The sequence below is a fragment of the Saccopteryx bilineata genome, chromosome 7 (assembly GCF_036850765.1).
Source record: "Saccopteryx bilineata isolate mSacBil1 chromosome 7, mSacBil1_pri_phased_curated, whole genome shotgun sequence".
Classification (NCBI taxonomy): domain Eukaryota; kingdom Metazoa; phylum Chordata; class Mammalia; order Chiroptera; family Emballonuridae; genus Saccopteryx; species Saccopteryx bilineata.
Window position 1 is genome coordinate 81,908,566 of NC_089496.1, and position 26,714 is coordinate 81,935,279.

General features: G+C 39.1%; 1 protein-coding gene across 3 annotated transcripts in view; it reads left to right on the forward strand.

The window, feature by feature from the left end:
* The window catches only part of TBC1D12 (TBC1 domain family member 12), a 100,059-nt gene that overhangs the window by 50,834 nt on the left and 22,511 nt on the right, over positions 1–26,714 (forward strand). For all 3 annotated transcript variants that reach the window (XM_066238790.1, XM_066238789.1, XM_066238791.1), the window contains 4 exons: positions 11,259–11,374; positions 20,472–20,554; positions 22,815–22,932; positions 24,196–24,302. In XM_066238790.1, the coding sequence (XP_066094887.1) occupies positions 11,259–11,374; positions 20,472–20,554; positions 22,815–22,932; positions 24,196–24,302 (424 nt within the window). The remainder of the gene's footprint in view (positions 1–11,258; positions 11,375–20,471; positions 20,555–22,814; positions 22,933–24,195; positions 24,303–26,714) is intronic.

Below are 26,714 nucleotides of genomic sequence, written 5' to 3' on the forward strand. Positions count from 1 at the left end.
GTTCCCGTTTTGTTTTTTGTTTTTTATTTTTTACTTTAAAATAAGATATGTGCAGTGTGCATAGGGATTTATTCATAGTTGTTTTTTTTTATAGTCCGGCCCTCCAACGGTCTGAGGGACAGTGAACTGGCCCCCTGTGTAAAAAGTTTGGGGACCCCTGGTGTACAGGGTGGGCCAAAAGTATGTTTACCGTTGTAAGTACATGAAACACAGTTTATTATTATTTATTATTTTTTATACAAACAATTATAAACCTACTTTTCCCCACCCTGTATATTCATGTTCTATGTTCTATTTTTTTCTGCCTGAAAATTTTAGCTCACAATACAGGTCTGCTGATTCAGCTTTTGGTGGTCTGGAAAAAATTTTATTGTAATTCCATTTTTGAAACCTAAAATGGATTCTAAATCAACAGGTCCACCCCCCCCCCATTTTTTTCTTTTAGCATTTTAAAGATTTTTCCCATTGTTATCTGACTTGCACAGTCTTAGATGAATCTGAACATTCAGGTCTCTCCTGAATGTCCTGTGTATTCAGTGATGATTTTTCATTCTTGTCGTTGGGAATGTGATTAAATACTCAGCCCTGAGTGAGCTCTGGGAACTGTTTTGCTTACCACTCCCCAATAATTGTTCTTTCCTCGGAAGCTGGTTTTTGCCCAGCTTTGTAGCGTGTTGTCTTGCACATGTGCAGATTAGTGTTCAGTTCAAGACTCAAGAGGACTCCTATTTCAGTTTCTGTAGTTCTTTCTCAATGGAGTGCTTTCTTTTCGGTTACTTTGGCACATATATTCTGCCTCCCCCCCCCCCCCTTGGCCTTTCCAAACTAATAGCCAGGCTTTGTTCGAGCCCCCCCCCCCTTCCTGTACTGATGTCCAGAATTGCCTTTATGGACAACACTGGATAATCATTAGGCTCACCTTGTTTATTTCCCCTTTGTCAAAGCTTACAGAGCTTGGTTGCATCAAGAAAGTAGTATCACCTGACCAGGCGGTGGCGCAGTGGATAGAGCGTTGGACTGGGATGCTGAGGACCCAGGTTCGAGACCCTGAAGTTGCCAACTTGAGTGCGGGCTCATCTGCTTTGAGCAAAAAGCTCACCAGCTTGGACCCAAGGTCTCTGGCTCAAGCAAGGGGTTACTCAGTCTGCTGAAGGCCCATGGTCAAGGCACATATGAGAAAGCAATCAATGAACAACTAAGGTGTTGCAATGCACAACGAAAAACTAATGATTGATGCTTCTCATCTCTCCGTTCCTGTCTGTCTGTCCCTGTCTATCCCTCACTCTGACTCTCTGTCTCTGTAAAAAAAAAAATTAAAAAAAAATTGTATGAATTACCCAGTCCACCAAGTGCAAATCTATTCTATCTTTCTGAAGAATTTTTTGGCCAACATGTAGCTATACCTTTTAAGGATTTAGATGAAGATCAAACACTTATTTAAATTTCTAATTAGATATTTAAATCATATGTAAAATAATAATATATTTAGAAATAGTGCCTTTTTATTTAATACTGATTGCATACATCTTTGATGTCAATATATTCATTGACTGTGACCAGTTTTGTAGTCTTTAACCCGAGCACATACTTTTTTACTTTCAAATCCAAGTTGTAGGAGATAGCACTGTATTTCCCCATGTATAAGATGCACCGTAATTTTGGGGCCCGGAATTTGAAAAAAAAATGAATTACATAAAGTTATTGAACTCAAGTTTTATTCATCATAAAATTCATACAACTCCTCATCACTATCAAAACTCTCATCCATTAGCTTGTCCTCATCTATGTCTGATGACAAATCACTGTCTTCATATATTGCCTTGTCCTCAGTTCCATCTATGGCATTTGAAATGCCACAACCACTTTTTAAGATGCACCCAGTTTTTAGACCCCAAATTTTTAGAAAAGGGTGTGTCTTATACATGAGGATATACAGTACTTTTAAAATTCTATGTACTGTATTACCTTGTGATAAGAAATTTTATCTCAAGCCACAAATTTTCCAATGCATTACATTTTTTTCTTTCATTTGTCCTATAGGTATAAAATTACCATCTCTCTACAACCTAGTCTTAACTATATTATTTTTTTTATTACAACTTACTTTCAATATTATTTTGTATTTGTTTCAGGTATACAGCATATTAATTAGGCAATCATACTTTACAAAGTGTTTTCCTCAATGTTTTCAGTGCCCACCTGGCAACATATATAATTATTGCAGTATTATTGACTATATTATTACGTGTTTTTTTAAGGTAATATTTAAAGGTTTTTTATGATAGTGTACAATTGGGTGGCTACACTTCTGAGAGTCCTTATTTTTGTTCAGTTTATTCTTCTCCCATGCCAATTAAAGAACAAACAACAACAAAAAATTCCCCACTGATCAAAAAGCAACCATCTAAACTAGCACTTAATTGAGATAATTTCAGGGTAATACATTTTCTCCACATAGTGCTTTGCTGTTCAAAATTAATATTAATAGAGCCTGACCAGGCAGTGGCGCAGTGGATAGAGCGTTGGACTGGGATGTGGAAGACCCAGGTTCCAGACCTCGAGGTCGCTAGTTTGAGTGTGGGCTCATTTGGTGTGAGCAAGGCTCACCAGCTTGGACCCAAGGTTGCTGGCTACAGCAAGGGGTTACTCGGTCTGCTGTAGGCCCACGGTCGAGGCACATATGAGAAAGCAATCAATGAACAACTAAGGTGTCACAATGAAAAACTAATGATTGATGCTTCTCATCTCTCTCTGTTCCTGTCTGTCCCTATCTATCCCTCTCTCTGACACTCTCTCTGTCTCTGTAAAAAAACAAACAGCAAACAAACGAAACCCAAAACAAAAAACTAATAGTAAAAAAAAAAATTAATATTAATATAGAAAAAGCACATATAATGTGAGAAATGTTAAGCAAATGTACATACTCTTCTGAGAGATTGAGGGAAAACATCTTTTCTCTTTATGTGTTTACAGTATTTCTTTGCCTATGAACTGTCATTATTTTTATTTTACACTCATGAAGATGACAACAATTGTATACCATCTTTAGATCAGCCTTAGAATTAATTGCCTATTTGGTTGAATTTTTCTATAGTAGGTGTAGAATAAATTATCTTATAGATAATTGCCAGCCTCTTACTAGCACTAGTTTGTTTAATCTATTATTCTAGTTACCCCAATTAAAGTAAACATATTCATAGGATAGAATATTTTGTGTAGGAAATGAAGGTTAACTTACATTTAAAAAATAAACAGGCTTGGCCCTGGCCAGTTGGCTCAGTGGTAGAGCGTCGGCCTGGTGTGCAGGAGCCCCGGGTTCGATTCCCGGCCAGGGCACACAGGAGAGGTGCCCATTTGCCTCTCCACCCCTCCCCCTCTCCTTCCTCTCTGTTTCTCTCTTCCCCTCCCGCAGCAAGGCTCCATTAGAGCAAAGATGCCCCTTTAAATATTACTGGGGATGGCTCTGTGGCCTCTGCCCCAGGTGCTAGAATGGCTCTGAACGCAACAGAGCAATGCCCCAGAGGGGCAGAGCATTGCCCCCTGGTGGGCATGCTGGGTGGATCCCAGTTGGGCGCATGCAGGAGTCTGTATGACTGTCTCCCCATTTCCAGCTTCGGAAAAATGAAAAAATAAAAAAATAAAAATAAATAAACAGGCTTCATTACAGTATTCCATAGAAATGCAATTCGTATGTTAAAAGAAAAACAATGCTGCTTTTTTTACATTTGGCATGTAGCTAGCTCCCAACTACTCATAAAATAGGTCAGTTAAAACTGAGCTTTGTTGGCCCTGGCTAGTTGGCTCAGTGGTAGAGCATCGGCCCGGCGTGTGGAAATCCCGGGTTTGATTCCAGCCAAGCCACACAGGAGAAGAGCCCATCTGCTTCTCCACCCTGCCCCCTCTCCTTCTTCTTTTTCTCTCTTTTCCCCTCCCACAGCCAGGGCTCCATTGGAGCAAAGTTGGCCCGGGCGCTGAGGACAGCTCTATGACCTCCACCTCAGGTGCTAGAATGGCTCTGGCTGCAATGGAGCAACACCCCAGATGGACAGAGCATCACCCCCTGGCGGGCGTGCCGGGTGGATCCCGGTTGGGAGCATGCAGGAGTCTATCTGACTGCCTCCCAGCTTCTTTTTTTTTTTTTTTTTACAGAGGCAGAGATAGACAGGGACAGACAGACAGGAACGGAGAGAGATGAGAAGCATCAACCATCAGTTTCTCATTGCGCGTTGCGACTTCTTAGTTGTTCATTGATTGCTTTCTCACATGTGCCTTGACCACGGGCCTTCAGCAGACCGAGTAACCCCCTGCTGGAGCCAGCGACCTTGGGTCTAAGCTGGTGAGCTCTTTGCTCAAGCCAGATGAGCCCGCGCTCAAGCTGGCGACCTTGGGGTCTCGAACCTGGGTCCTTCCACATCCCAGTCCGACGCTCTATCCACTGCGCCACCACCTGGTCAGGCACCCCCGCTTCTAACTTCAGAAAAATACAAAAAAAAGACCACCCAGAAACCCCCTCAAAAAATAGAACTGAGCATTGTTGGCAGAAACTGTTGATAAGGTATTTTCAAACAGTAAATGTATTACGGCTAGAATTATTTACTGATTTCCTTGGACAGTGATTTTTCTTGTTACTTTTTCATATTGTAAAGTTTTTTTTTGTTTCATAACCTATGAAATTATTAATATTTAGTTCATTGCTAAACTTATATAGAATAAACATGGGGATTTTTATGACATGATACATACAAATTTAAAATGAAATTGAAATTGACTTCAGGAATTCCACCCAAGTGCTATTGTTTGGTTATAGTTTTAAATGAAGTCTTATGTATTTCAACAACTTCTCAATAATTTGAGCCCTGCTCTCTCTGTCTACTGCCCTCAACTCAAGAGTTAAGAATCATGTGATTTTGCCTCAGCTGCAGAGATAGGCCCTGATTGACTTTATTTATAAAGTTTATTTCTGAGGTCATTGTGATTGCTTGTGGAATGGATATTTACTGGGAACTTCCTGAAAGAATGCTTTCTTTTTTTTTGTGGGAGTTACTAGAATAGCTGCTGGAGGATCTTTGAAAGTTAAGCTGCAAAGATGTGACAACTGGCATGCTTCAGTCATTTCTTCGAGCAGCAAGCTACCGTTCAGATAAAGCTAGAGGCAGATTAAGGTCGGTTGAGGCTCCGGGTGCAGAAGAAAATACTGGGCCCCTTAAATTAGAAAACAGTATAAAGTTGGGGTTTGAGGAGCCCTTCAGAAGTTGGGGCCCAGGGCATGTGCCCAGTGTGCCCACCGTTAAATCTGCCTCTGGATAAAGCCCACACATGGAGGAGGGCATAGCTGAGAGAATGGTAGAGAAATGGAATCTCCAATTAATATTTTGAGCCTTGTGGTCAGAGTCTAAAATCAGCTAAGTGCATGAAATATTCAGTTCAGTGATCTGATAAATTTGACTAAACCTGTTTTGAATTGAGTTTTTTGTTTTATATATATATATATATATAGTTTTATTCCAAAAACGGACAGAACTTTCCGGTAGACCGTATATAATAAACATCCTAACTAATAGTTAGAATATCACCTTATGATCAATTTTGAAAGTACTGATATTTAATATTTTACTATTTCTAGTATAATTTGTAGTTTTCATCATATTGATATTAGAATAGCATCTTTAATTGATTCAGCAAATATTTGAGTCACTCAAGATATGTAAGTCTAGCCTGACCAGGAGGTGGCACAGTGGATAGAGCGTTGGACTGGGGTATGGAGGACCCAGGCTCAAAACTCTGAGGTCGCTGGCTTGAGTGTGGGTTCATCATAGACATGACCCCATGGTTGCTGGCTTGAGCCCAAAGGTTGCTAGCTTGAAGCCCAAGGTCACGGGCTTGAGCCCAAGGTCACTGGCTTGAGCAAGGGCTCACTTGCTCTGCTGAAGCCCCCTGGTTAAGGCAAATACGTGAATAACTAAGGAGCCACAACAAAGAATTGATGCTTCTCATCTCTCTTCCTTCCTGTCCATCTGTCTCTATCTCTCCCCCCCACACACACACACAAAAATGTATGTATACTATTTTCAGATAACAATGGACTGATACCATGTTTTTAAGCTTTTTAAAATTAACCTCTACGTACTTAAAACATTTTTATGCTAAGTGTCTGTAATAGGAAATGCTAGAATACAACTTTTTTCTCATGTGAAATATATTTGAGTGACAATTCTTTATAAAGATAAAGCTTATTCATAAGGGAGATAAATGACACTTAGCTCATTTTGTATTACCTCTTATATTAAGTGTGCACGTTTTCATTTTCAAGTAATTTTTTTTTAATGAAAGACTACTTTCTGGCCCTGGTTGGTTGGCTCAGTGATAGAGCGTCAGCCTGGCATGTGGACATCTGGGTTTGATTTCCGGTCAGGGCACACAGGAGAAGTGACCATCTGCTTCTCCATCCTTCTCCCTTCTCTCCCCACCCCCACCCACAGCCATGTTCAATGGGTTTCAGTGCATCAGCCCAGGTGCTGAGGATGGTTCTAATGGAGCTTCCGCCTCAGGTGCTAAAAATAGTTTCATTGTGAGCCTGGCCCCAAATGGGCAGAGCATCAGCCCCATCCCGGTTGGGTTGCGTGTAGGAGTCTGTCTGTCTCCCCTCCTCTCACTTGGAAAAAGAAGAAAAATAAATAAATAAAAATAAATAAAATGCCTACTTTCATCACAGCTAGATTTTATTCAAGCTTTCAATGGCTTTCCATTTTAGTTATCATGACTTACAAATACTAGTTTTGCCAATGAAAGGCCCCATAATTTAGCCTACACCTCTCAAATCTTATTTCCCATCATTTTTCTTATTCAGTGAGATTAATGTTTCCCTGATCAAGGCCTTTGCTTGCTCCTCCTAGCTCCTTCTTTTCAGTCTTTTCTGCCTATGTAACTAATACCTATCTTTCTTGCCCCAGTTCTGATTTGACCTCTTTAGTAAAATCTTTGTCAGTTATCCACTATGACTATAAGTGATCTCACTAACTATTTTTTTTTTAACAGACAAAGAGAGAGAGAGAGGTACAGATAGGGACAGACAGACAGGAAGGGAGAGAGATAAGAGCATCAGTTCTTCATTGGGCCACCTTGGTTCAATTTTTGCTCTCTCATATGTGCCTTGGGGGAGGGGGCTACAGCAGAGCGAGTGATCCCTTGCTCAAGCTAGCGACTTTGGGCTCAAGCCAGCGACCTAGGGCTTCAAGCCAGGGACCTTTGGGCTCAAGCCGGCAACCTTTGGGCTCAAGCCAGCGACCTTGGGCTTCAAGCCAGTGAGCGACTCCAGCTGGTGAGCCTGTGCTTAAGCCCGCGACCTTGGGGTTTTGAATCTGAGTCCTCCACATCCCAATCTGATGTTCTATCTGCTGTGCCACTGCCTGATTAGGCACTACTTTATTTTTTATAAGAAAAGTCAGCAATACTAAATAAAGTAAAACAAATGCTCTTTATTCCTAGTCCAACCCTCCAGAAAAGAACCTCTTAATAGTTCTGATTTCTTGATGTTTTTCTCTCTACATTTAAACATATATGACTTATTTGGTTATCACTTCTTTTCACTACCATATTGGAGAGTACAATTCTAGAGTCTTACAGATTTAACTTTGCTTTTTCCTTAGTCAAGAAAATTTAGTAATAGTATTTATACTTCTTATTGCAACATAACAGGAAACATACTATCTGATTGTCTTTTCATGTGATGTTTAGATGGATCTGTGACTGGGATATTGTCAACCTGATCTATCCATCAGCCTCTGTCTGAATGATTTTATCTGTCTCATTTTTTAAATTGTCATAGATAGTCACTGAACTGTTACCATAGTAAGATAACATGTAGATGTTAGAAGGTCAGGCTCTAGAGCTACACTGCCTGATGTTTTTGACTTTCAGCAAATGATCTTTATGCCTCAGTATTTTCTGCTGTCAGTTAAGTGCCTGACAAGGTTGTTTCAAGGATTAAATGTTCTAAGTGTTTAAAACAGCAAGTATGGGACGTATCATAAATATTAGTTACTAATATATTGATTTAGAAATTTTATTTTGCCATTTATGCACTGGTATTTATTTGCATGGAAAATGTTTTATTGGATAATACCCATCATAGTCTGTCTGGCAACGAGTCAAGCTCACATTGTAAGAAAACGGTGTCATTTAATTGATAACACAGAGAGCCCTGGCCAGATAGCTCGCTTGGTTGCAGCATCGTCCTGAAGCACAGGGGTTGCTGGTTCAATCTCCAGTTAGGGCATATACAGGAACACTTCGATGTTCCTCTCTCTCTCTTTCTCTCTCTTTCCCTCCCTCTCTCTCTGCCTTCCTCTCTTGCTAAAATCAATAAAAAAAAAAAATTAAATATCTCTTTAAAAAATAATAAATAAATGGTAATGGAGAGAGGGTGTGTGTGTATGATTTTTAATAACATTACCAGAGAAGGGGATTTGTTACACTTTGTTTGTAATGAAGAGAAAGATTTTATGTATATCCTAGTTATTAGGAAAGAAAATGCAAAAGAGTAAAAGAAATAAGTGACCCCATCAGTTTTTACTCTGAAAGGCTGTTCAGTTCCTTGTGATGGGAGTTAAAAATGAGTATGTACACAGTTCTGTTTAACTTGAGAAAGCAGTTTCTAACATTCCAGTGCAGTTATGCAAACAAAGGAACTCGCCGATTAACAGAGCAGTAGATGTAAGGGGAGATGCAGAACTAAAGACAATTACAAAATTATAAACCTTTATAAACAGCAACAGGAACTATAAAGTAAACTGAGGTTTACAGAAAATGCTTAAGACAACATAAATTATTTTTAAAAATAATATCTCAAGATTATGCTTCAACAAAATCATCAAATATTTAAGAGGGATGAAACCATCAGTTCATATTTTGCAAATGTCTGATTTAGTAGGGAAATAGTTTTTGAGTTGGAAAAGTAAATAATAAAAAGAATTATAATAAAAAATAAATAAATAAATAAAAAGAATTATAATCCATGATAGGAAAGCAGCCATAAATGAAAGTACTGACTACTCTCAATATATTGAATTATTTTCATTTAAATTAATGTTTTCCCTAGCTGCCAATGGGCTTGTAAATCTAGTCATAAAATCATTGAGTAATTTTTGAGAACTTCATGAAAAATATACAGGTTGGGGCAAAAGTAGGTCTACAGTTGTGAGTACACGAAACACAGAGTTTATTCTTGTATTATTATTTATTTATTCTTGTATTATTTTCCATACAAACAACTGTAAACCTACTTTTGCCTCACCCTGCATGTGTTACCTGGTGATGAGCAAGCACTAGCTTAATTTTTCTTTTTTAAGAAAGGGAAAAATGTGGGTTCTAGAAATTACAAGCCATCAAGAGTTTGTTACTGATTTTTGGCAAATTTCTAGAAATAAACTTTAGTAGAAATTTTTGAACATTTGTGAAAAAAATTCCCAAATAGCCTGACCAGGCAGTGGCGCAGTGGATAGAATGTTGGACTGGGATGCAGAAGGACCCAGGTTCGAGACCCCGAGGTCGCCAGCTTAAGCGTGGGCTCATCTGATTTGAGCAAAGCTCACCAGCTTGGACCCAAGGTCGCTGGCTCCAGCATGGGGTTACCCGGTCTGCCGAAGGCCCGCGGTCAAGGCACATATGAGAAAGCAATCAATGAACAACTAAGGTGTCGCAATGCACAATGAGAAACTAATGATTGATGCTTCTCATCTCTCCATTCCTGTCTGTCTGTTCCTGTCTATCCCTCTCTCTGACTCTGTCTCTGTAAAAAAAATAGGAAAAAAAAATCTCCCAAATAAATTTAAATGTGTCCACCAAGAACATATGTTTGTCAGATTAATTTCATTTCTTTTAATAGGCTTATCAGTTCATATGAATTAGAAAAATACTGTATAGTAGTTCTCCCCTTACCCATGACCCCTAGTGGAAGCCTGAAACCACGAATAGTATAGAACCCTGTATGTATACTATGTTTTTTCCTACACGTATATATATACCTATGATAGTTTAATATATAAATTAGGCACAGTAAGAGATCAACAACAATAATAATGAAATATAACAATTATGACAATATATTGTAATAAAAGTATGTGAGTGTGGTCTGTCTCAAAATATTTTGTCTGTACTTACCCTTTTTGTGAAGATGTAAGATGATACAATGCTCATGTGATGAGATGAAGTGAATAATGTAAGCGTTGTGACATAACCTTAGGCTACTATTGACTTTCTGACAAGCACTGCCTTGTGATAATCCAGAAGGCTACTAAGAGACTGCAATCTGATAACCTACAGGACTACTAAAAGACTAAAAGGGATGATTTATGTTGCACGGGAATGGCTTGAGATTTTATCATGCCATTCAAATTGCGTTCAGTTTAAAACTTATTTGTGCCTGACCTGTGGTGGTTCAGTGAATCAAGCGTTGACCTGGAACAATGAGGTCCCTGGTTCGAAACCCAGGGCTTGCCCAGTCAAGGCACATAAGGAAGCAACTATGAGTCACTCCCCCACCCCTCTCTCTCTAACATTAATAAAATCTTTTTTAAAAACCTTGTTTATTTTTGAAATTTTTCATTTAATATTTTTGGTCTGCGGTTGACAGAGGTTAAATGAAACCACAGAAGTGAAACTATAGATAAGGAAGGGACTATGTCAGTAACAGTTTATTACTTTTAGTGAAGTATTTAACAGTCCTTGGACATATTATTGGATAAGATATGTTGTGAATTGTTTAAATTTAGTGTAAGGAGGTAGATTTATAGTAGTTACATTCAAAGTAGGTTGGAATTCAAAACCAAGATTTGATTACAGGTTCAATGACACCCTTAAAAGAGATCTTCACAGCATTTCAATAGGATTTTTTTGTGTCAGCAATTCCATCATTGATTGGCAAAAGTTTTAGAAAGTTGGTTTATTTGCTTGTAGATTATTCAAAACTGGACTTGGATGTAGCTGTTACTTAGAAGGCTAATCAAGAACATCTCTTTAAAACCTTATCTCTTTAGTGTATTCCTATCTTCCCCTCTCTACTGTACTTCAATAAATTCATAATGTAGTTTGCTTCTGGAGAAAAAAGTGAGCTTTTTTTTCACTGACTGATATTTTTACCAGATTAATGTATGAATTGTAGATGTCCCGTTTATAGCATAATATCCTTAATGATACAGATTTTTAGTATGCTATGATAGTTGGGAAAGTCTCTGCATAATGTATATTTTTATCTACTCTAGGAATATGAAGCACGAACAGGGAGGACCTGTAAACCACCACCTCAGTCTTCAAGACGTAAGAATTTTGAATTTGAGCCACTTTCTACTACTGCCCTGATTCTTGAGGACCGACCATCGTGAGTAGTCTAGTGTTAATCAGGCATGCTGTTGATAGTTTAAGCTTTAATTTTGCTTACTGTTTCACACAAAAGATACCAAGAAACTAGATATATAAATGGCTTTATTTTTTTCATTTTTTAAAATTTTATTTATTTTAGAGAGAGGAGAGAGAGAGGAAGGCAGGAGAGGACTAGGAGGCATTGACCCATAGTAGTTGCTTCCCGCATATGCCTTGACTGGGCAAGCTCAGGATTTCAGACTGGCAGCCTCAGCATTCCAGGTTGATGCTCTATCCTCTGCACCATCACAGGTCAGGCAAAAATGGCTTTATTTATTTATTTTTTAATTTTAATCCCAGCCTGGCCAGTAGTGGCACAGTGGATAGAACATCAACCTGGGACGCTGAGGTCCCAGGTTTGAAACCGCTAGTTGGCTGGCTTCAGTGAGGTCTCATCCAGTTTGAGCACGGGGTAGCCAGATTGAGCGTGGGATCATCAACATGATCCCATGGTCTCTGGTTTGAGCAAGGGGTCACTGGCTCAGTTGGAGCCCCCTAGGTCAAGGCACATATGCAAAACAATCAGTGAACAACTAAAGTGCCACAACTATGAGTTGGTGCTACTTATTTCTCTCCATCTCACCCTCCCCCCGCTAAATTAAAAATAACTTTAAAAAATCCCAGTCATACCTCCTAAAACTAATGGGGAGGAATATATTGTTGATGTCCAAGCCTTAGGCATATTTGCTAGAAATCTCAAATTAATATTCGAGACATAAAATCTTGGTTTTTTATATCTGTTTCTATTTTGACCCTCCTCTGCCTTATACTAACATTTACTATGTATTTATGATGTATTTGTCCTTGCCTTTTGGAAAGTTTTTGAAATTGGAACTTGAAGTGTTAACTACTGACTTTCAACCAGTAGGTTTACTGTTACTAAGAATATATTATTAGCCCTGGCCGGGTGGCTCAGCGGTAGAGCGTCGGCCTGGCGTGCGGAGGACCCGGGTTCGATTCCCGGCCAGGGCACACAGGAGAAGCGCCCATTTGCTTCTCCATCCCTCCGCCGCGCTTTCCTCTCTGTCTCTCTCTTCCCCTCCCGCAGCCAAGGCTCCATTGGAGCAAAGATGGCCCGGGCGCTGGGCATGGCTCTGTGGCCTCTGCCTCAGGCGCTAGAGTGGCTCTGGTCGCAACATGGCGACGCCCAGGATGGGCAGAGCATCGCCCCCTGGTGGGCAGAGCATCGCCCCTGGTGGGCGTGCCGGGTGGATCCCGGTCGGGCGCATGCGGGAGTCTGTCTGACTGTCTCTCCCTGTTTCCAGCTTCAGAAAAAAAGAAAAAAAAAAAAAAAGAATATATTATTAATACCCAGCAAATCATCTTAAATTTTTCCCTTCCCATTTCTGCCCTTCCCTTCTCAGTGGTCCACACAGTTGCTGTTATTCAAAATATTTTCTCTCATTTGTTATCAAACAAAGCACACCTTCCCTAAAGCAAGATCTCATGGTTCTTGACTTCTTTTCCCCTTGGGGCTGTCTGGATCTGTTCTTTTCTTTTTCTAGACTTCTCTTTCCTTCCAGTGTAATAATTCCTAACCTTTTTAGTCAGTTTCTGAGTCTGCAGCTTTTTCTACTCATTATCCTGAGGAACATAATAAAAGGAACTAAACGAGCAGAGATTGCATATTTTTTAGACATTGTGAGAGAATAAAGGCTGGACATAAAAGGACATTATTTTTTAATTCTTGTATATTTCTTTAGGCTAAAGAATTATGATCTCATTGCTTTTTTTTAGAGAGAAATTTAGTAAATATGTTCATTTTTATTTTTCCATTGGTGAGGAAAAACAAATAGCTCTTCAGAAATTTATTTATGAGAATGTGACACTTCCTCTTTATCTCCCCCTGGATACTCTCCTAGCAGATTTGGACCAGCTAACATCCATTTCTTCACAGGCTGAGAAGCTAGAGCAGAGACTTGTATAATTTTTAGGTTTCTTCTGTTTATGGATGCTGCCAGGTTCTGTGGTTCTGTTAACACTACTACTTCAACCATGAGGTGGCATCTGTGAGGTACAGAAAAAGGCAGAAGTTTTTCCTCATTTGTAATTAATGTTGGAAATGTTCTCTTCCTAGGTCAAGGTAGTAATACGAGAAGAGGAGGAGTTTCCCATTGCAGAGGCAGTTTGAATTGCTGCTGCTTTCCTTTCTTAGCTTCTAATTTGGAGAAGCATCCAAAATCATTGACAGCATAGGCTTTTATAGTTGAAACATTTTTACATAGATGCAATTAAAGTATTTAATCATCTGAAGTCTAACAGGACTTCAAATATAGGAATTTCTATAATTTTATCCTTTTTCCCACCCTATTCTCCTTCTCTTTCACCCTCTCTCCCTCTCCCCCACTTCCTCTCTCTCTCTCTCCCTCTCCCTCTCTCTCGGCCTCTGTCTCCCTCTCTCTCTACCTCTGTATCCCTCTCACTCCCTCTCTTCTTCTCTCCCACCCTCTCTCCTTCTCTTCTCATCTCTTTAAAATGAACAAATAAATTTTTTATTCTATCCTTTTGTTAATTTTCTCTCTCCCTGTTCCTATCTTAATCTGTCCACCTCATAATAAAGACAGCCTTGGACAGGAAGATAACATTCATAACAACTGATTGTGTTGATGTGTCATATTTTTTAAGTCATTTATGCTAATAGGGCTATTTTTTTATTGATTTTATTTTAAGAGTAAGGAAGAGGGGGAGAGAGAAAAAAAAGCATCAACTCGTAGTAGCTGCACTTTAGTTGTGCATTGATTGCTTTTTTTTTTTTCCAGTGAGAGAGACAGACAGGGAAAGACAGACAGGAAGGGAGAGATGAGAAGCATCAATTCTTTATTGTGGCACCTTAGTTGTTCATTGATTTCTTTCTCATATATACCTTGACTGGGGGACTCCAGCAGAGCCAGTGACCACTTGCTCAAACCACCGACCATGGGGTCATGTCTATGATCCCACACTCAAGCCGGCCACCTGTGCTCAAGCCAGCAACCTTGGGGTTTCAAACGTGGGTCCTCAGCGTCCCAGGCTAATAACCCTCTATCCACTGTACCACTGCCTGGTCAGGCATTGATTGCTTCTTGTACATGCCTTAACCATGGGCTCAAGGACCCCTTGCTCAAGCCAGTGACCTTGGGCTTCAAGTCAGCTACCTTTGGGCTCAAGCGACCTCTGGGACCTCAACATCCAGGGTTGACGCTGTATCCATTGTGCCACCACTGATAAGGCAGGGCTATTTTTTTTTAAACCACCAGTGGATAGAGCTACCTCCTTTTCTGTCTTCTTCACTGAATTACTGTTCATACTAGTATCAAATGAAATGGTAGAAACAGCTAAAGATATAAGTGAAAGGTGACAAAAACGTAAAGTATAGGTTTTTTATGCAATACCTTCAAATAACAGCAAATGTTCATACCGTGAGTTTTAGCTTGATTCACTATCTTGGATGAATATGTAATGATTTCTTGCCTTGACCACAAAACTAGTTGACACTTCATTAGAGATAGGAATAAATCATATCTTTTTCTTATAGTAATTAAGTGCTGAATGAGGTGTTTAGTATTTCTTGGTCAATAGTATTCATGAAGCTTTTGAGTTTCAAGACTGAAGAAGATGATTTTTTTAAATTTACTTCTCCAGACAAATGACTGCAAAATTAGTGATTTTAGGGGGGGGAAATCCCACCAAACAAGTCTGTATACATATTTGTTTTTATGCTTTATTTACTATACAGCCTATAGTTACTCAGCAATTATGGTACTGAAGCTCTGCTCTTCCTCAGAATGTCAAAGATTGGTAGGATATTTACCATATGGATCATTCAGCTTTGGACCATAATTATTGAATACCTACTATATACCAAGTTTTTTGCATTTATGATGATTTGAAGAAGAGGATACAAGAAGACATAGAATAATTTTTTTTTTTTTTTTTTTTTTTTGCATTTTTTCTGAAGCTGGAAACAGGGAGGAGAGACAGTCAGACAGACTCCCGCATGCGCCCGACCGGGATTCACCCGGCACGCCCACCAGGGGCGACGCTCTGCCCACCAGGGGGCGATGCTCTGCCCATCCTGGGCGTCGCCATGTTGCGACCAGAGCCACTCTAGCGCCTGGGGCAGAGGCCACAGAGCCATCCCCAGCGCCCGGGCCATCTTTGCTCCAATGGAGCCCTGGCTGCGGGAGGGGAAGAGAGAGACAGAGAGGAAGGCGCGGCGGAGGGGTGGAGAAGCAAATGTGCGCTTCTCCTGTGTGCCCTGGCCGGGAATCGAACCCCGGTCCTCCGCACGCCAGGCCGATGCTCTACCGCTGAGCCAACCGGCCAGGGCCAGAATAATTATTATTAATGTACTTTTTTTTTATGACAGAGACAGAGAGACAGAGAGAGGGACAGATAGGGACAGACAGACAGGAAGGGAGAGAGATGAGAAGCATCAGTTCTTCATTGCAGCACCTTAGTTATTCATTGATTGCTTTCTCATATGTGCCTTGACCAGGGGGCTACAGCAGAATGAGTGACCCCTTGCTCAAGCCAGTGACTTTGGGCTTCAAGCCAGTGACCTTTGGGCTCAAGCCAGCAACTGTGGTGTCATGTCTGTGATGCCACACTCAAGCCAGCAACCCCACACTCAAGCTGGTGAACCCGCGCTCAAGCCAGCAACCTCGGGGTTTTGAACCTGGGTCCTCTGTGTCCCAGTCCAACACTCTATCCACTGTACCACTGCCTGGTCAGGCTGTACTATTTTGTTTTAAAGTATGTTTATAAGTATTCATTTTCAAAAAGATGAAATCACAATAAAAATCCTGATGCATGATGATCCTGAAAAGTTCTGTTTCCTGAACAGTGTTTAATTCCTTTATGCAAATCATTTAGTGCTAATATATAAAGCTGTATCTTAGCTATGTGCTAGCCTTTTTTTCTTGAAATCTTCTTTCAGGCTAGGTCAGCACAGTTTGGAGAACTACTCTGACTGGTCCAATGTGATATTTGAGAATGTCCTACTTACGTCTTTCTGGTGTTTCTTTCTCTGGCTAGCATAGTTTAATCATATGCGTGCATAGATCAGTACTCAGCCAAAGACTTGAGAGGAAGCCTCTGTACCTTCCTTCTCTCTAGTACTCTCATCTGCAAAGTCTAGCTGTCTCGGACTCTGCAACTCCCAACTGTTTCCTCATCTCAGCAGTACTGGTGGGCTCTGTTTACATACTTCCTTCCAGCCCTGACCTGGAAACTCCAGGTTATAAGCTCAGGCACTTGTAGGGTTACTTTGTTTGTTTCTTTTCTCATACAGTCATTGCTTTGTGCTGCCTGTTGTCCAGTGGTTAAACACTGTGGTTTAATATATTTTATTCATTTTTATAATTAGTTCATTTTAAGGTGAGAGGGTAAACCTGGTCCCTCTTATTCTATTATGGTCTGAAGCAGAAGTTTTTTCTTTAAAATTGGTTTTAGAGAGAGAAAAACATCAATTTGTTGTTCCACTTATTTATTGCATTCATTGGTTTTTGTGGGGGTTTTTGTGGGGTTTTTTTTTTAGAGCAAGAGAGGAAGGGAGGCGGGAAGGGAGAGAAAGAGGAAGAGAGAAAAGGAAGCATCAACTCGTTGTTACACTTGGTTGTGCACCCATTGATTGCTTCTCATGCATGCCCTGACCAGGGCTCAAACCACCCGGCAACCTCAGGTTCAATCCAGCAACTCTGGGATTAAGTCAGTGGCCTTGACACTCCATATGACACTGCACCATCAGCCAGGGCCGTTCATAGTTTAATTTTTATATTTGCCCTGACTGGGGATAGAATTCACAACCGTGGCATATCGGGATGACAATCTAAACAACTGAGTTACCTGGCCAGGGTTAAAACAGAAGTCTTAACCATTATTTCTTCCTGCTACAACATACATGAGGAATCTAACTTGAGAAGAGAGAAAGAGGAGCAATGTATAATTTGAAAGTTTGTTACATACCTTTCCTTACCATAACCTGTTGAAAAAAGTTTTAAAAACTGACTCCAAAAACCGGACATTATGGTGACACATTTGGATATGTGGTATACTTAAAATGTATTTCTTTTGTGTAGTCTGTATCTAAGTCACTGACACTCTGAAGCCATTAATTTTACAAACCAAAATATAATATATGTGAGTGATTATCAAATTTTTATTTATAATGTTATCTGGAAGCTCTAAAATTAGTACAAAGCAGAGTTTGTTATAAAAGGATGCCTGTACTTACCATGTGACCCAAAATTCTACTCCTAGGTATTTACCCAAAGAGAAGTGAAAGCAGGTGTCCACACAAAACTTGAAATGAATATTTATAGTAGCTTTATTCATGGTGGTTCCAAACTGGAAACAATCTTAACTGTTTATCTTTATGAGAAAATAAAATAAAATAATTCATTTGTATGGATAAAATAGAACACTGCTCACTAATTAAAAGAAATACCTTAGTAACAAACAGAATAGCATGAATTTTAAAAAATATGCTGAGTAAAAGAAGCCAGACAAAGAATCCATTTTAAACTTTTTTTTTTTTTTTAATCTACAGAGAGAATCAGAGAGAGGGATTAGATAGGGACAGACAGACAGGAACGGAGAGAGATGAAAAGCATCAATCATTAGTTTTTCATTGCGATGCCTTAGTTGTTCATTGATTGCTTTCTCATATGTGCCTTGACTGGGAGGCTACAGCAGACCGAGTAACCCCTTGCTCAAGCCAGCGACCTTGGGTCCAAGCTGGTGAGCTTTGCTCAAGCCAGATGAGCCCACGCTCAAGCTGGTGACCTCGGGATCTGGAACCTGGGTCCTCCACATCCCAGTCTGACAATCTATCCACTGCGCCACTGCCTGGTCAGGCACGTTAAACTTTTTAAAAGGCAACCAATTGATGTAATAGAAATCACAGATAGCCTGACCTGTGGTGGCGCAGTGGATAAAGCGTCGACCTGGAAATGCTGAGGTCGCCGGTTTGAAACCCTGGGTTTGCCTGGTCAAGGCACATATGGGAGTTGATGCTTCCAGCTCCTCCCCCCCTTCTCTCTCTCTGTCTCTCCTCTCTCTCTCTGTCTCTCCCTCTCCTCTCTAAAATAATGAATAAATAAAAAATTTAAAAAAAAAAAGAAATCACAGATATTATTGCGTAAGGTTCCTAAAGGTGGTGGGTAAGTATTGAATGCAAAGGGTCATAAGGAAACTCTGTGGAATGATGAAAATGTTCTGTATTTTGATTGGTGTGTTAGTTGCAAAGGTACATACAGTTCTCAAAACTCATCAAACTAGCCTGACCTGTGGTGGCACAGTGGATAAAGCGTCGACCTGGAAATGCTGAGGTCGCCGGTTCGAAACCTGGGCTTGCCTGGTCAAGGCACATATGGGAGTTGATGCTTCCAGCTCCTCCCCACCTTCTCTCTCTCCTCTCTCTCCCTCTCTGTCTTTCTCTCTCCTCTCTAAAAATGAATAAAATAAAAAAAATTAAAAAAAAAAAAGGTCAGTCTCCAGACTTTAGAAAAAAAAACAAAAAAAAAACTCATCAAACTACTCTTTCAATATGTTAGTTCGTTTTAGTACATGTAAATTATACATCAAAAAAATTGACTTAAAAAATACTGCCTGGGCCTGTCCTGTGGTGGCACAGTGGATAAAGTGTCAACCTGTAACGCTGAGGTTGCCAGTTTGAAACCCTGGGCTTTCCTGGTCAAGGCACATACGGGAAGCAGTCAATGAACAACTCAAATGAAGCAACTATAAGTTGATGTTTCTCACTCCATCACCTCTCAGCAAAATCAATAAATAAAAAAATATTAAAACTGTAACACTTGACCTGTGGCGGCACAATGGATAAAGCATTGACCTGGATCCTGGAACACTGAGGTCTCCCTTTCGCAACCCTGGGCTTGCCTAGTCAAGGCACATATAGGAAGCAGATATGAGTTCATGCTTCCCACTCCCCCTTTTTTTTTCTCTCTCTCCCCACCTTCTTCTCTCTTTAAAATTGAGTAAATTAAATCTTTAAAAAAAGAACACCAGAAAACTGTAGTATGTGGGTTTAACAAATAACCTAGAAATATTGGCTGGAATTTGACATTCAAAAATAATTAATGTGCCTGACCTGTGGTGGCGCAGTGGATAAAGCATCAACCTGGAACACTGAGGTCACTGGTTCAAAACCTTGGAAAACCCTGGGCTTGCCTGGTCAAGGCACATATGGGAGTTGATGCTTCCTGCTCCTCCTCCCGCCCTTCTTTCTCTCTTTCTCCCCCCGCCTCTCTAAAATGAATAAATTAAAAAAATAAATAAATAAAAATAATTAATGTATACATGACAAGTAAATATATGTAACATATATAACAAATATTAGCAACCTGGATTCTGATTCTTTTCTAAAATGCAGAGTTCTTTTCCACCTTTTACTTTCTTAATGTATGAAATGAGGTTAGGTTAGAAATTCTTTTTCTTTTTCTTTTTTAAAAATGTTTATTTTATTGCTTTTAGAGGGAGGAAGAGAGAGACAGGAACATCCATCTGTTCCTGTATGTGCCCTGACTGGGGATCACACTGGCAACCTCTGTGCTTCGGGACGATGTTCTAATCAACTGAGCTATATGGCCAGGGCCGAGAAATTTTTTTCATCTGCTTATAAAAAGGAAGAAATTAATACATTTAAAAGTTAGTCTTTTTAGTCTGACCAGGTGGTGGCGCAGTGGATAGAGCATCGGACTGGGATACGGAAGACCCAGGTTCGAAACCCCGAGGTCGCCAGCTTGAGCACGAGCTCATCTGGGTTGAGCAAAAAAAAGCTCACCAGCTCAGACCTAAGGTCGTTGAGCAAGGGGTCATTCGGTCTACTGAAGGCTCACGGTCAAGGCACATATGGGAGAGCAATCAATGAACAACCAAGGTGTCGCAACAAGAAACTGATGATTGATGCCTCTCATCTCTCTCCATTCCTGTCTGTCTGTCCCTGTCTATCCCTCTCTCTGACTCTCTCTGTCCCTGTAAAAAATAAATTAAAAAAAAAAAAAGAATTAAAAAGTTAGTCTTTTAAAGAATGACTTAAAAAATTATATTTCCCCCAGGAATCTTCCTGCCAAATCTGTGGAAGAAGCTTTACGTCACCGACAAGAATATGATGAGATGGTGGCTGAGGCTAAAAAACGAGGTATAAAATTTAACTCCAATTGGCAAATTTAATTTACTGATTCTAATAGGTTAATTTCAACATGAAGGTGGATGGTGAAATTGATGAAGTCTATCTTTATGATGATGCTGATTTTTTATTTTTATAACTACATATGCTCTTTTTTTTTTTTTTTCCTGAAGCTGGAAATGGGGAGGCAGTCAGACAGACTCCTGCATGCGCCCGACCGCGATCCAGTCGGCACGCCCACCAGGGGGCGATGCTCTGCCCATCCGGGGCATTGCTCTGTCGCGACCAGAGCCACTCTAGCTCCTGGGGTAGAGGCCAAGGAGCCATCCCCAGCGCCTGGGCCATCTTTTGGTCCAATGGAGCCTCGGCTGCGGGAGGGGAAGAGAGAGACAGAGAGGAAGGAGAGGGGGAAGGGTGGAGAAGCAGATGGTTGCTTCTCCTGTGTGCCCTGGCCGGGAATCGAACCCGGGACTTCCGCACGCCAGGCCGACGCTCTACCACCGAGCCAACTGGCCAGGGCTTACATATGCTCTTAAAGAGAAATAAAATGTCATACTAGGATCATAGTTTTTATGCAAATGCTTTTATAAAAGTAATAGGAGGAGAAAAGCAGCAAACTATATGAGAGGTCTTATAATTATAGTCATAAACCTTGGGTTACTGTTAACTTATAAATGAACATACTAATTTATTCATGAAATTCACTTGTACAGTTTTTAGGCTTTTAATTTAATAATTTTAATACTTTTAGATAACTTCCTATATGGCTGCGAGAATATGATTTGAAATTAAAATGTGCTTTTGTGACTTAATGAAGTTCTCTCTAGAGTTCCCATTTGTCATTTGAACAGATTCATGAATGTATACTCTTGTGACCATAAATTCACACATTCATTCATTCATTCTGTCCTCCAACCAAAAAGTATAGCAGAAGGATAATCCAACAGTGTTTATTTAGTAAGCACTGTTAGTTCAGCATATATTTTTAGAAAATATTACACAGATATGTGTGTGTTTGTGTGTATACACTTTTAGACATGCTTTTATAAGAACTGATAGTTCTTTCCTTGACTTAAGTGAATTGAATATTATAATATACAATTCTATTTTGTGGCACTATTTTGGAAATGAAATTAATTCTTTAATGTTGTAGTAAACTTACAAGGCCAATTATATGATCCTAAAAGGCCTAATTATTTAAACATTAAGTTTATTTTTCTATATTTCTAAGATACTCAGCAAGTTTTAATTGACTCTCAACTCTGACTTTGATATTTAATTTTTAAGATAGTTATCAGTATGTATCATATCAGTAAGAAAATGCTATGATAAAAATAACATTGAATTGGGAAATCAGAAGGTCATAGCTTTAATCCTGCTTGACTCATTGACCTAATGTTAGTCCCTCCTCTGTAAAGCTTGGGGAGTAGGGTGTGGGCAGCTCAACTAGATGCAGGCTTTCAAGTCCCTCTGTCAGTACTTTTTTTAAAAGCAGTGGGATCCTCTCCAAAGAAATTTTAAATAGAATCTGAATGTATAAAACAAATTTTAAAAAGTGAAGCTTCCTACTTGGCCTCCTGCTTGCTCCCCACAAAGACAGTTTCTGATGCATATGTGAAACAATTTAGAAAATACTTTAGCTAGCTAATCTCTCAAGTCCCCACTGGTTCTAAAATTATATATTACTATATACATGTATAGTTAGCATATATATATATTTCACTTCTCTATTTTTGAGGCATTTCTTCTTATGAAAATGTGACTTCTGATTTTCAGGGGGGTGTTGTGTACATGTGTGTGTATTAAGGGGATTTTTAAATTTCAGTAAAGTGTATCATTATATTCAATTTTTAGTGTCATGTGGTTTTATGTAAGCAATTCATTAACCCTTTGTATGAAGAAAAGGTATGTTTAGTTGCTCACAGTTGTTTATTTTTTACATAGTTAATTTATGATGTTTCGGTTCATTGATTAAGTAAGTATAAATAGAATATGTGATAACATAGTCTGTTTAAATGATTTTTCTGACCTTTATATTATAGAATAGGAGATATTAATTTTAAAATTATATTAATTATGTTTTCTTTCTCTTTTTATCTACTTCCTGCTTTTCTCTCCCCCTTTCTTCCCTTCCTTTTCTCTCTCTTTTCCTTCCTTCCTGTTATCAGAATATTCTTTTTGAGAAAGCCTCTTTTGTAGGTTTAAGTAGAAGGAGAAACGAGTTTTGATCTAGCTCTTTTGTATTGAAATAATTCTTACTTGTTTAAAACAGAAATTAAAGAAGCACATAAAAGGAAAAAAATAATGAAAGAACGATTTAAACAGGAAGAAAATATTGCAAATGCAATGGTAATTTGGAACAATGAAATACTGCCCAACTGGGAAGTAATGTAAGTAAGCAGACTTTTCCTGAATTCCAGTCTTTCTCCAAAGAACTCATGTTTCCAATTCTCTATTTTTATGACTTCTACCGCATAGCTAATGTTTTGGCTAAATTATATACTGTTAATCAGTGTCTGAAAATTTCATGCTTATATTCATGCCTTTGCTTTTATAAATCCTTCAATTTCTAATACCTACTTTCCTTACTGACCACCCTCTCTCTATGCCTGTCAGAATCTTCTCTCTTTTAAGTCCAGTTTGAAATGCTAGTTGATTCATGATACCTTTCATTTTTCCTTTGTCACCATATTTTCCTAATTTTAACATATTATCTATTCTTAGATACACTGTTCATGTTACAGCAGTTTTTTGCAATGAAAATACTAAATTAAGTATGTACATTTATTGTAATATATTTATTAAATGTTAAATATGAAAAGTGATTTTTAATATACTTCTCTCATCAAGAGAATGTGGTATGTATGTAGATATAAAAACACCATAGACTATGATGTTTCCCTTCTGTAATGTCCCATTATACTTTGAGACTAATATACTTCTTGCTTTACTTTGCCTGTTATTTTTTGGTAATATTTTTGTACACGGCTTATATTCCCTCTAGACTGGAGGGTAGGAGATGTCTTCTGCAATGCCTAGTATAAGATATGCATTGGGAATTTGTTGACTGTTGGACATTGTGACAGATTTTATATTAGGCTCTTTACATAAGTAATTGCATTTGATTCTCACAACCTTTTACTCCCACTTATCTTATAGGGAAGCTCAAGGTCAGACAGGTTAAGTGATTTGCCTAAGGTTATACAATTAATGAATGGTTAAACTAGATTTGAACTCAGGTCTGACTGTAAAGTCCACACCCTTTAAGCAGACTACACTGCCTCTCAATGACTAGGGTCTTACCTATAGTAAATACTTTGTGAATTTCTTTTGGGTACTGAATTGGCAACAAATTTTTATGTTCCTTTTATCCTGTTTTTTCATAATTATCAATATATTTCTGATTCTTTCATTTTATCAGTATAAATGACAGTGATAGAAGGCAGTCCCTTTAAATTACTATTGTTTCTCTTTAGGATACTCTTTTTCTTTTTGGCCTACGAGCATGAACACAACAGAAAGAGTGCATCACATACTTTGTTTTCTTAGAAATCATTCAGTCACTTGGCCATAGACTAGGTAAACCATCATGCAACTAGTATTTTTTGGTATAAAAAGTAACTTTCTCCTTTTTTCTCCCCCTTTAATTCTAGGCGTAGTACGAGAAGAGTTCGAGAATTGTGGTGGCAGGGATTGCCCCCTAGTGTTCGTGGGAAAGTTTGGAGTCTAGCTGTAGGAAATGAACTAAATATCACTCCTGGTTTGTATTCTATATTCAGTTACTCCCACACATACAAATAGCCATCTCCAGAGTTACAAAGCAGATTAGTAGATTGGCCATTTAAAAAGACGTTTTTAAATATAATGTCATTTTAAGAGCATGCTTCATTTCCCATCTTCCTTTAAAACCTGGTATAATTTAAGAAGTTTACTATATCTCATATTCTCAAAATAAGACTTGTGGGTTTTCCTTTACAACTATCAGTAATATTCCTTGCATCAAATATCTTAACTGGAGGTAACTGCAAAAACTGCTGGGATTCTAGGAAGCAGTGGATACCTGTATTATAAAGAAAAATAAAAGTCTACTTGTAGAAAGTTTCCCTTATTTATTTTTTAATTTTTTTAATTTTAATGAGAGAAGGGGAGGCAGAGACAGACTCCTGCCATGCACCCCAACTGGGATCCGCCTGGCAAGCCTACTAGTGGGCGATGCTTTGCCTATCTGGGACCCTTGCTCTGTTGTAACCCGAGTCATTTTTTAATGCCTGAGGTGGAGGCCATGGAGCCATCCTCAGCACTGGGGGCCAACTCGCTCTAATCGAGCCTTGACTGCAGGAGGAGAGGAGAGAAAGAGAGAGAGAAGGGAGAGGGGGAGGGGTGGAGAAGCAGATGGGCACCTCTCCTGTGTGCCCTGGCTGGGAACCAAACCTGGGGCATCCACATGACAGGCCAATGCTCTACTCCTGAGCCAACCAGCCAGGGCCAAGGTTTCCCTTTTATTTTAAAAAGAACATAAATATTGGGGGAAGGCTAAAAAACGCTAAAAAATTTTTTTCTAATCTCTACTCAAGTCCTAGATTTTTTTTTTTTATTTGAAAATTGTAATGTTTAAATAAAACAAGACGCTCAAGGAATTGTTTTAAGTTTCCTAAAACTTTGGAGGAGTAAAATACAGAGTAGTTTTGCCTGACCAGGTGGTGGCGCAGTGGATAGAGCGCGTTAGGCTGGGATGTGGAGGACCCAAGTTTGAGACCCTGAGGTCGCCAGCTTGAGCGCGGGCTCATCTAGTTTGAGCAAAAAACTCACCAGCTTGGACCCAGGGTCGCTGGCTTGAGCAAGGAGTTACTCGGTCTGCTGTAGCTCCGTGGTCAAGGCACATATGAGAAAGCAATCAGTGAACAACTAAGGTGCCTCAGTGAAAAACTGATGATTGATACTTCTCATCTCCATTCTTATCTGTCTGTCCCTACGTATCCCTCTCTCTGACTCTCTGTCTCTGTAAAAAAATAATAATAATAAATAAAAATACAGAGTAGTTTTGATGAAGTTAAAAAAATTAAAATTAGGATAATACCAAATGGGAGAAATGTAAAATAGTTAATAAAAAAAATACTAAATAGATCTGAATGATAATGATGATGCTAGACTGTAGCACCATAGAAAGACTTAGGCAACCAGGGATGGTGAACACATAATACAGAGTACTGATGACATATTATAGAGTTGTACACCTGAGACCTATATATTTTTATTAACCAGTATCATCCCAGTACATTCAATAAGAAAATGAAAGAAACTTCAATTGAACAAATGTTTGAAATAAGTATACAAAATATACTTATTTTTGTATATTTTGTGGCACAATAAAAAAAATATCACGGCCACTTCTGGAAAGGGAAATTTATCTTCCAAGAACTGTATTGGTTCACCAATGCTGAAATCACAATGGCCAAAGATGGTTTTATCCCTGAATGGGATTTAATTGCATATCCTGCCCCTTATCCCTCCCTATGTGTTCTGCTTATACCTTGTAGCAATAAAAATGTTTATTCTTGGTTTTTATCTGTTAAAAGAAAAGACTTAAGGCTTGACCTGTCGTGGCACAGTGGATAAAGCATCAAGCTGGAACGCTGACATCACTGGTTTGAAACCCCAGGCTTGCCTGGTCAAGGCACATACGAGAAGCAACTATAAGTTGATGCTTCTTGCTCTACCCCCATGGCTTTCTCTTTCTCTCTCTCTCTCTCTCTCTCTCTCTCTCTCCCTCCCTCCTTCCACTCCCCCCTCTTTCTCCACTCTTTAAAATAAATAAATAAAGTCTATAAAAAAAGACTTAGGTACTTTAGTATAGTATAAATAATGTTACTTAAAATGTTTATTTTGCCCTAGCACAATTGGTTAGAGCATTGTCTCGAAGCACAGAGGTTGCTGGTTCAATCCCTGGTCAGGGCACATACAGGAACAGATCATTGTTCCTCTCTCTTTCACTCTCTAACTCTCTCTCTTTAAACTTAATAAATAAAAAAAATTAAAAAATGTATAAAATTTAAAAATATATATTTAAAGATTTATTGAAAAAAAGTCAAGCAACAATAAAGTGTAAACTGTATGTTTCTTTACCCTCTTCCACCCAAATTCTGGCTTTTGATCCTACTTAAGCAATTTGGTG